The sequence below is a fragment of the Dunckerocampus dactyliophorus genome, chromosome 5 (assembly GCF_027744805.1).
Source record: "Dunckerocampus dactyliophorus isolate RoL2022-P2 chromosome 5, RoL_Ddac_1.1, whole genome shotgun sequence".
Lineage (NCBI taxonomy): Eukaryota > Metazoa > Chordata > Actinopteri > Syngnathiformes > Syngnathidae > Dunckerocampus > Dunckerocampus dactyliophorus.
This window is the reverse complement of record NC_072823.1, coordinates 3,428,578-3,440,250: the sequence shown is the minus strand read 5'-3', so window position 1 is coordinate 3,440,250 and position 11,673 is coordinate 3,428,578. Positions and strand designations below refer to the sequence as shown.

Here is an 11,673-nt window from a genome sequence, read left to right as displayed (position 1 = left end):
CTGGCCCAGCCGGCTTGGAGGATGGTGCCGCAGCGAAGGCACAAGAGCTGCGTGCTCTGGTCAGAGGAGGCCTTGATGGAGGGGTGATGATAGGAAGGAGAGGAGACGAGCGGAGGGGGAAGCCAACCGCAGCGGGATTCCCGTGAGCTTTTCACTCATTTAGCCATGCCTCCTCTTTTCCATTCTTCTGAGGGCAGAAGCCCGACAGACGCTCTGAGGGCGGGAGCACAATGTAATCACATTACAACCTGCAAGACCCAGTTAGCCAACCTCTTTTCACAAATGAACATCCCACTGTACTTAATATTTAGAGGCCACTATATAATCACATAATACACACGCCTTGGGATCTGCAAGGAGTTGGGTAGTAGTAGTAATGAACTGGGGTGGGCGATACTGCAAGTGTTGGTATTGAACCGATGCGAAGTAGATACAGGGACAGTGTTGCCGATATCGATACATTTTACTTGAAATATGCCAAGATCATTGAAAGATTTTCTAATTTTGCCTTTAATTAGTTGATCTTGATTATACAGTGGATGTTTTTCGTAGGCGTTACAGTCCGGGACCACCAGCGAATGGCGAAAAACCTTGAGTAATTGATACAGCCATTTTGACACATGGCTGACCCCCTTCAACCTTCGTGCTAACTTGACGTTGGCATTCCCCACCGTTTTCTGATCAACATTTGCAATAAAAGCCACTGTTGTAATTATTTGATTAGACTCAGCTCCGGAACCCTCCCCTTCTCTCTTCAATTGCCATTGTTGACTCGCGATCCATGTTTAAGCCCTAAATATGCCTCACACACTTATCAAACACATTTAAAGTATAAAATGTTTGCGTATGCAGCACTAATGAATGGCTGTTGTCGCTAGCTAGCTAAACTTTTGCGTCTCAGCACACAAATACGGTGTGTTCAAGGTCCGCCAAACAAAGTGTGAAGTCTCAACAAAACTTGCTGAAAAAACATTGTCTGTGACGTATAAAGACATAAACATGTACAAATTGTGGGCTTCCACACAGTGGTACTTGTATGATCTGTATTATCATATATTCAAGTCAATAAGATGTTTTCTGAGGGGAAAAAACAGCCATTTTCGGGGGAAAAACATTTTTTCATTACAAAAAGCTCCACGCATTTGCGGGGTCGTGAATGCTGAACTGCAAATATGCGGAGCTTCACTGTAACCAGAATAAAACATTCATTCACTTTCTATACCGCTTAATTCTCACTAGGGTTGCAGGGGTATGCTGGACCCCATCTCAGCTGACTTTGGGCGAGAGGCGGGGTACACCGTGGACTGGTCGCCAGGACAAAGACTTTAGTGGAAAAAAAATCCTACTTATTTGTGAACAATTTAACAGTAAATGGTCTTTCACTTGTATAGCGCTTTTCCACCTCCAAGGCACTCTGGCACTGCTAGCACATTTACCCACTGCTGACGCAGCATCGGGAGCAACTGGGGGTTCTGTATCTTGCCCAAGGACGCTTCGACATGATCACAGGAGGGCGGAGGAACGAACCTGCAACCTTCAGGTTGGGAGACGACCACTCTACCACCTGAGCCACGCCGCTCCATGTAGTATATAAATACGACAATATAACTATCAACATAATAATACACTTCTTCCCTTTTTACATGCAATTGTTTGAGCGTTGGACATTTCTGTGGAGTTTGCAAGTTCCTCCCATGCGTTTCTGGGTTTTCTCCGGGTACTCCGGCTTCCTCCCACATTCCAAAAACATGCATGTTAGGTTAACTGGCGACTCTAAATTGTCCATAGGTGCGAATATGAGTGTGAATGTTTGTTTGTCTATATGTGCCCTGCCATTGGCTGGCGACCAGTCCAGGGTGTACCCTGCTTCTTGCCCAAATGTCAGCTGGGATAGGCTCCAGCATACCCTTGTGACCGTAGGTAGGGTAAGTGCTGCTGGCTCTCATTCAAATCCTTTGGCTTTTGGCAACCAAATATAAATATAACAATGTCAACAATGAAACAAGAGATATGCTTGTATTGATCCAAAACAAATAGCAACCTTGGTATCGATATGATGACTTTTGAGATGGATCCGCCCACCCCTCGTAATGAACTCGTGTTGTTAATGAGCCCAAACAGACAAACATTAGTAGATGTAGATCCCAAGGTAGCATTGTCATTGTCTTTGCTCTGTGTTGTATTATCACAATCTCTTGGTTCCTGTGTTGATCCCTTTCACAAATGATATCTGCGTAAAAAAAAAAAAAGTAAAAAAAAAAATGCAGGGTTTTACTCGTTTACTTTACAGAGGCGAGCGCTAAATAGCCAATCTTACCAGAAGAAATGACTTAACTAGTCTTGGATCACAACCATTAAAGAAACAACCTGTAATGGTAATAAGGTACTGTAGTGATTATTCCATCACATTCATCTGAATTTGTGTCGTGCTTTTTTTTATTCACAAGCTCAGATTTAGATTGTTGACTGTCAGTGGTATAGCAGGAGTATATTTGTTGGATAATGTTGATAACAAGCACAGTTGAACCACCTGAGTCGGTTTGGAGTTTGCTCGGGCGTCACTGAAAAAGACGTACAATTTCGTTTGCAGTGGCATACTCACGAATCGGATTGAACGCAATGATGGTGAAAGATGAGCCTGAATGAAGTCTGTTCGAGAGACGGTGTTGTATCAGTTTCATCCGGGGTTTTCAAAGTTGGTGATGGAGAGCCTCATCTACTCCCAAGCTCCACTGCAATGTATTTATTTCCATTTTCTACACACCCCAGACCGTTGACTCTCACACTACAAGCACTAAGAATGATTTCAGTTTGCCTTTCACATCGTGAAAATTAGCTTAGCAGCTTCGAAAAGGTATTTTAAACTGAAATTAAACTTCCGGAGCCTCACGCTTTGAAAACCCCAGAGCCTGAAACTAAATGTGAAATGTTAATGTGAATTGTGCGTCCCCAGGTCTTTTTTTTCAAGCTGACATTCTGGCTTGTGTGTTTGCAATTCTATTTATTTCCATGTCTTTTTTTTTTGCTGCAAATGACAGCACTCGTAAGTCTGCGTGTTTACACAACTATATTGGCACCAAAAATCTGCTCTATCCTCTTGGTTACAAACAAATGAGACCACTTCAGACTGACTAGATGGGTGTGTAGGGGTGGGCGATACTACAGATTTTGGTATCGATTTGATGCCTTGTAAATGGAGTGCAAACATTGCAGATACCTATGCTTTTTACTATTACAGTATATTACGGCCACATTGGGGGAAAAAAACGACCTCAGATTTCGAGAATAAAGATGTAAGCTTGCAAGAAAAAAAGTAGTACATTTACGAGCAATAAAGTTTTAATTTGTGAGAATAAAGTTGTATATTTACGAGAATAAAAATCGGAATATTACGAGAATAAAGTCGTAAATTTACAAGAAAAATGTGTTCTATGCGTCGGAGGGAAAATGGAGCATAGCTCTTCAAGAAGGAAGGAAACTCTCTGCTAGCTTCAGGCAAGCTTTTGTTCATAACGTGGCAGCAGCAGCAAAACAGAGCAGTTGAGCACAAACAAATTAGCATGGCGAGCCCTCCTCACTTCCGCCTTCCTTACTCCACCCCCTCCGCATGCCCAAGGCCAACAGTCCCCACCCAACAGTCCCCACCTTTCATAGCTGTCTCTGGCAATGCCTGTAACATAAAGTTACAATTTTTTTTCTCGTAAATGTAGGACTTTATTCTCATAATATTACGAGTTTTTCTCATACATTTATTGTCATACATTTACGGCTTTATTCTCGAAATGTCCAATTATTTCAAGACTCCATAACAGGCATTGCCTGAGACAGCTATGAAAAGTGGGCACTTATGTAACCTTTGGTTTTGGGAAAAGGTAATGTTGCGACTTTTTTTTCTTGTAAATATAAGACTTTTTTTCTCGTAAATGTATGACATTACTCCCCTAAATTTACAGTTATATTCTCGAAAATCTCTGATTATTTTAATACTCCGTCATAACGACCATTGTTTGAGACAGCTATGAAAAGCGGGAACTAATGTGACCTTTGGCCTTGGGCAAAGGTAATATTACGACTTTTTTCCTCGAAGTTTACGACTTTTTTCTTGTAGCTGTACGCCTTGTTTTCTGATGAATGTATTACATTTTTTTTGTAAATGTACGACTTTATTCTCGTGAATTTACAACTTCATTTGTGTAAATTTATGATTTTATTATGGAAGTCTCAGATTATTTTAATACTCCGTCATAACGGGCATTGTCTGAGACAGCTATGAAAAGCGGGGACTTATGTGACCTTTGGTCTTGGGCAAATGTAATATTACGACTTTTTTCTTGCAGCTGTACAACTTGTTTTCTCATAAATATAAGCGGGGACTAATGTGACCTTTGGCCTTGGGCAAAGGTAATATTACAAATTTTTTCTCGTAAATTTGACTTTTTTCCTCATAACTTTACGACTTTTTTGTAAATGTACAATTTTATTCTCGTAAATATACAGCTATTTTTTTTCCTAAATGTACGACTTTATTCTCAAAATCTCAGATTATTTTAATACTCCGTCATAACAGGCGTTGTCTGACCTGGCTATGAAAAGTGGGGACTTATGTGACCTTTGGCCTTGGGCAAAGGTAATATTACCATTTTTTTCTTGTAAATCTGCAACTATTTTGGTAAATGTAAACTTTTTTTTGGTAAATGTACGACTTTACTCTCGGAAATTTACAATTTTATTCTCGAAATCTGAGGGGTTTTTTTCCCCCAATGTGGCCTTCATACGCCGTAGTAATTTTGCATGTCATGTGAAGATGATTATAATGACAAAACACAGGACAAAGATTTTAGGCTACTTATTTGTTGACATTTTAACAATACATAAGACAAAGTAACAATATTTTACAAAATTATCCAAATATCGCCTTATTCCCACAATTGAACAAAATAATTGTACAAAATAAGTAAACAAAAGCAAAAACGACTATTGGCTCTCATGTAAATCTTTTGACTTTTGACCCTAAAGCTCTCCTGTATCCACAGACGTATTCCGAGTTTGTAAACAATATCATACGATACCATGAATATTTGCATCGATCTGCCCACCCCAACTAGTATGATTACCTTCTTCAGCCTTTATCTGATGCCTTTTGGCCATTTCTCTCCCTGACGGTGGATATTATAGCAACCTTGTCTATTGCAGCAGTGATTATATTTATGCAATGGAGTATCTGTAAAGATTTGGTTGAGCTGTTCATGAAAGAAAACCAGTAATTGGATCCACCAAATGCATGAAGTAGATCTGTAAAGCTACTGGAAGGCCCTCTGCAGTTGACTTGAATTGCTCAGTGAGACAGAAGGCACATTGTGGCATTACTGTTTGCTTATTTGGAGCACCTTAAAAGAGAAGCTGAGAGACATGATGAATTGTATGGCTTGAGAGATACAATTAAAACCAGAGGAATTCCCCCCCAGAATTCCCAAAGATGTGATTTATAAAAGATTGTTGTTTCCTGGATGGTGATATTTGTAATAAATGTATGTTCATGTGACATTTATATGACAAGGCATTGTTTCTTTACAACTTGACAAATGATTGTTGGGTATTGTGTATATTATATTAGGTAGCATATACAGTATCATCTTATGCAGGGGTGTCAAACTCGTGCCATGGAGGGCCGAGACACTGCAGGTTATCTTTTCGGCCAGTCACTAAAGCAGGTGATTTTAATGATCAACACCTTCAGTTTGAGGGAAGGAGCTCATCAATTAAATCACCTGCTGAAGAAACTGGTTGGAGAGAAAACCTGCAGCGTCTCGGACCTCCAGAGCACGAGTTTGACACATGTGATCTTATGTATTAAAGATATATTTACACATAGATTGCAAAAATCTATAGTACTCTAAAAATAGATTGTTTCCTTTTTTCCCCCTACAGGGGGTTGAATCACATCTACAGTGGTCTGAGAAAATTTTTGGCCCTTTCCAGGCCCTTTATTTTTTTTTGCATGTCACACTTAAATGTTTCAGATCATCAAACAAATTTAAATATTAGTCAATGACAACACAACTGAACAAAAGATGCGGTTTTTAAATGAAACTTTTTATTATTAAGGGAGAAAAAAATCTAAACCATGGCCATGTGTGACGAGCTGCAGGATCAAAATAGCCCCTTGGTCGCACTTTGGACACCCCTGTAATGTAAAGATGGCAGTGTTACGCACATGAGATAAGATAGAAATTTGAGAAATAACATACTTTCTTTCTCTCATAGCCATGGTGGAAGTGAACAATTTATAAACCGTCTTTTCTTTGTTCCATAAATTAGTTTACGTTTTTTTCACCACTGAAAAAAATACACATTTGCATTTGCTAGGAAGATATGTTTGGATGGATGCCATTTCCCCGTTTACAAAAAAAATGGAAAAGCTGAATCTTCTTGATTAATCCAGCATTGCACTCCACGTATGGTTGTTTACATTGAAATATAACTGCATTGTATGTGTTTTGTTATATTTATGTATGTTACACGTACCGGATATGACGTTTACGTCTGCACTACGTACATTGCGTAACTTTTTACGTAGCTCAGTCTTGGTGGATGTCAAAAGACGATAGAAACATCCCCATGCTAACAAAATATTTGAACAAGAGTCACTTATAAACTAACCCCCCAAATATTACATATATGAAGTATGGTTATTGACCATACATTTAAAAAATAACTACCACAGCACGTGACGTCGCAGAAGCGCTGTCGTAAAAAAAAAATACCTAAAGGAGGAAGTGACGTATCTTTGCGCATGCGTTCCGGTTACGTGTTGCGCGGTCACAGTCGGAACCAATATGGTGGTATTTGATTCTGTCGGAGATGACGTAAAGCCGCACAGAAATACGTTGTGTCCTAGGTAACCAGTACCTTCACTACCTGAAAAAATGGATGTTCAAGAACGAAGTAAGAGCAGATATATTATTTTTGGCATAGTATTGTGATTGAGATTAAATACATTGTCAATTTGGAAAATTATAGCGACGTGTTTAGCTAACGTTAGCTAGCTAACGTTAGCTAGCCGGGGCTACGCTAGTCAGCTAGCTGACGTTGGCGTTGAGTATAGAGCTAAACCTGTAAGGTGTGATAGCACACAGCTCTGACGAAGTAAAGACTTTGACATTTTAAAGCAGACGTTGCCTCACTCCTCTTCCCCGCCACACCTTGACATTTTAAAACAGACGTTGCCTCACTCCTCTTCCCCGCCACAGGTGTGCAGAGCTGCGGAGAGAACATTGTAGAAATGGCTGACATGGAAGACGAAACATTTGCCATTTCCAGGTGGGTTTGAGTGCTAATAATTCAAGAGGCATGTCTCATTCTGTTATATTTATTCACTACAATGCTTCTCCATTCAGTTCCTCTGCTGCAGACACTGCGTTCGACTCTGTAATTGGATGCATAGAGGACATCATCATGGGTAGGATTACCATGTGAAACTTTCTCTCCCTTTCAGTTGTGCCGTATTGGCTTTTCATCAGAAATTGCACCATTTCAGTAATCCTAATGAGAATCTTGACTTGTCCTTGACTTGTCCTTTAGAGGAGGAGTTCCAGCAGCTGCAGAGGAGCTTCATGGAGAAACACTACCTGGAGTTTGATAACACTGAAGAGAACAAACTCAGCTACACGCCCATCTTCAATAACTATGTGAGTTGTTGTCGTCCCTATCTTCCCCGGTGTGGTCAAAATTTTTTCTTTTTTGGGAGAATGAACAGAAAAAGAATTTCATTTCATAGCAGAACCACCAGTTTTACTGTGCATATGACAATAAAACTCTTGAATCTTGAAAACCACTCACTTTCAGCAGCATGTCAGTTTTGTAACCTGAATTTGTACTCGTGTTGTTTGTGGGCAGGTAGAACTGTTGGAGAAATACGTGGAGCAGCAGCTGATCAGGCGGATCCCTGGCTTCAACATGAGCACCTTCATAGAGCTTCTCATGTGAGCATCAACATCACATCACTTGTATTTTCCACTGCGTGGTACCAACTGATGCATTTCTGCTGGCAAAAGCAGATAATGCCAGCTATTTCTATCACATGGTCAGCCCAAATTCCAAGCGCGCTGAGCAGATACCTCATGGGTGATGTCAAATGGTTGCACATTAGTCTAGCAGGTGTTGCAGCATTTGTGGATACACTGCTAGCAATCAGTTCCTCCAGGATTTCGCTGGCTTTTTTTGTGGTTGTTGAGGCCTAAGATGCCTGATTTTGCGGCAGCTTTTTCACAAAGTTGTGTTGCCGCAAAAGGCATGATGTTTTGAGGCTTAATGTTTTTCAGTAACATTGCACCAGCGTGTGATATTGTTATCAATGTTTTAAGTGTTCTTTGTAAGCTTAACCCCAAAAAGCACAGGATTTCAACACATCTTATGCTTTATTTGCATATTACAGTCAAGTGGGGAGCACGTTTTTGCAATTTACCAGGCCCCCGGGATATTGTAGACCATTACAATGGAACTAATCAACTAAAACCAGGCTGCACTTGAAAAGGCTGGCTGTAGCTTATTTGGCTTATTCTCAAATAAGCCAAATTCGACAGAACAGTTTGAGAAAATTTAAACTTGCCACAAAAAGTTGTGATTTTCCCTCTGTATAATATATAATTTGTTGAAGAATAAGGAATTAATTAACAAATACAGGGAACAAAAAGGTTGAGAAAGTCATTTTACCAAAACGGCACACAAAAATGTGCAAAATAGGTGATAATTTTTCGGTGTAAATTTTTCCAATGATAAGAAAATGACTTATGCCGGTATAAATGCCAACTTCAAACGGAAAAGAGCAGAGTTGCTGATGTGCTTTTTTGACGCATTGGCGCCTCACGTGTTGCACAACATAGTCCAGCGGGGCAAAAGAGGGAAAACGAGCACGGCTGAAGGTGGAGGAGAAACGGAAGACTATAGACGAAGAAATCGTTGTTCAACGGGGGTGGTACCTCTGTAATATGGGAGTGGTTTGGTTTTGACAGAGCAAATGTGGAGCAAGAAAAAGTTTGCAAAGCAACGGTGATGGCAAATGGTAGGAACACGACAAAATTGTTCTACCATCTCAAGCACAAGCATAGAGTTGAGTAGGAAGAGTGTGTCATGAAGTGTGAGACAGTCAGCGAGCACGTCTCCACGTACCCAGCCAAACATACAAAACGCTTTTGCTCATGGCCTTTCTTACGACAAGTAAAGTAACGGATGGCATGAACTGACTGGTGCAGTTGAAAAGGACAATGTGTATTACTGTATTACTGTTTTGCAATTTGCAGCTGCTACTAAACTGTATACTTGAATACTGAATACTTTGCACCGATCTACTTTGGCAGACATTAAATGCACTTGCTGTATTGCACAGCTTGTTATCAGTAGATGTGCTTTCCACTTTAGCCAAGTGTTTTTAATGATATGGGCTAAGGTTTGTAGCTTTTTATACAAGACTGCTGAATTTAATTATATCGTCGTATCATGATAGATGCCAAGGTTTGTCTCGCCCAACCCTAGAAAACATTCAGTTAAAATGTTTATCTGTAGACAATTGAAATACCCTCAAGAGACATCACTACTGAAATGATGCTTTCTATACTGCATGTACACTGACTACTCTAAAGTACTGTATATCCAAGCTTCATTGCCAGTATTCTCTCTTGAAAAGATGTACTGTAACGCCTCGCTTTCATTGAGAACACTGGGGAACCATTGAGCGTGATCTATAATGGCGCTTTTTGTTAGTACATGAGAGACAATGAAAGATTCCCCTCACACATCCACTTTGCTGTCCGTGCAAACAAGGAAGTGAGGACGTGGGTTGGCGACGCAGGGACACATTTGGTTGGTTGGACAGTTGACGCGCACGTTTGAGCAACGACGATTGGACAAAATTGCGAGGTCGAGCATAATTTGCAGGGATTGGTTGGATTTGTGTGAATGGCCCGATGGCATGACAACTAAACATACGCTAACGCTAGCTTAGCCCGGGATGCTGCTGTATTGAACGTCACAGTCTCCACTTTACTGCAGTTGCCCTTCGTGTCCTCGAATAAAATTAGCCTCCTTACCGTGGCAGTCATGCTGAGATGTAAAAACGAGCGTTTTAAACAGAGGTAAAGTAAGTACTGTACAGCTGAAATTTGTAACTAAAAAGGCATCAAAATGTTTTGTGGAGCAAACAAGTGGAGATGATAGTTTCTCGCATTTGGTGGTCATAAACAGGCTCTATGTGCACATAGTACTGATTATATCAATTCTAAAGTCTTTTTTCCACAATAGGACCTTTGCAGCTTCTCATAACAAGCCACCAGGTGGCTCTTGTGTTCAAACAGAACTTGTAGCATGCTTCTTTCTCTCCACCTGTAGGCAGCACAAAGAGGAGGTGTCAGGTGACATAGTGGACGTACTGCTGTCTTTTATTGACTTCATGGCCTTCAAGGAGATGGTGCTGCAATACAAAGTGGTGAGTGGGTGAAAAATTCCATGAAAAGCGCTGCGGGCTAATTAATGGTGCATGCTTTAACACTAACGCGTGGTATTTGTTATGCTCTAGGAGAAGGAAGGACGAAGTCTGGACCTTAGCCAAGGCCTGGTGATCACACCTTTGACCCCTGCAAGCTCCAACTACTCTGGATGCAATCAGTCACAGTGACAAACACACACACACGCACAATCAATAGACACAAGTACGCCTCATTTGATCAATACCGTTGTTGTTGATTGAAGTAGTCATCATCCAGTCTGGCAGACAAGACAACCACTGACACTGATGGACAATTTCCAATCTGCAGTTAACCTCAACATACATGCTTTTGGATTGTACCACGCACACAAGCACAGGGAGAGCATGCGAACCCACACACGGAAACGTTTCTTGCCGATGCATTGCCGTCTAGATCTCGATTTGGATGGACAATGCATGCGACAGTAGCCTCATTGTGTCATCACACTCATCTTAATTCACCAGTGACTTCAGCAGGGCTCTTTGGGGAGTACAAACTCACTACTTTTATTACTAAGACTTTTGTTGGGTTGCACACATATATAAAATTAGAAAAAAACAACTTTAGATGTAATATTCAGTTAGCCTAAATGTTTGGACTTTGTGACTAAACAAGACATTTTTCTAATTGTTTGGAGTGAGTGTTGTGCCCGTGATAGTGATTTTTTTTAAATGTGTAAATAGTGAATTGTATAGTGTATATTTGTCAATAATGAAACATTGTGTACTGTTGTCCAGTTATTTTCTAATAAACAGGTGAAAGCCTGAAATCCCCCCCAGTACTTTTATTAGTTTTGTTTTATTAAGCCCCTTTCTCTACCCTGGAATCATTTCACTAGTATATTAAAAACTAGAAAAGCACTTGGAGAGTGCAGACCTCCGCCAAGCACCATAGATCCCCCCCCCCCATATTGTGACTTACACCATAAATATGAGTCCTACATTTATTTAATCTACATATTTAGATTCCTTAACCATGAAATCATACCATTAGTAATTGAATTCATAATGATATCACTATTAGTTCAAGTAGTTATTCACAAATATCACATTTTCCGTAATGGCGGGTTTCTTCCGGATCAACGATACAACAAATCTGTTGGCACACTTCAGATTCCCTATTTTTTCATATTCTGCATCATAGTATCCGGAAT

General features: G+C 40.3%; 1 protein-coding gene across 2 annotated transcripts; it reads left to right on the top strand.

Moving 5' to 3' along the window:
• The first annotated feature begins 17 nt into the window (after positions 1–17).
• Positions 18–11,372, top strand: arl2bp (ADP-ribosylation factor-like 2 binding protein). Of its 2 annotated transcripts, none has more exons than XM_054775965.1 (7): positions 18–142; positions 7,251–7,320; positions 7,398–7,459; positions 7,582–7,688; positions 7,897–7,982; positions 10,384–10,480; positions 10,571–11,372. In XM_054775965.1, the coding sequence occupies exons 2-7, from the start codon at positions 7,283–7,285 to the stop codon at positions 10,667–10,669; spliced, it is 489 nt and encodes a 162-aa protein (XP_054631940.1). In that variant the 5' UTR covers positions 18–142; positions 7,251–7,282; the 3' UTR covers positions 10,670–11,372. The 2 variants fall into 2 exon arrangements, with proteins under 2 accessions (XP_054631940.1, XP_054631939.1); XM_054775964.1 differs by lacking the exon at positions 18–142 and adding an exon at positions 6,783–6,945 and having other exon boundaries at positions 10,571–11,347.
• Positions 11,373–11,673: the final 301 nt, after the last annotated feature.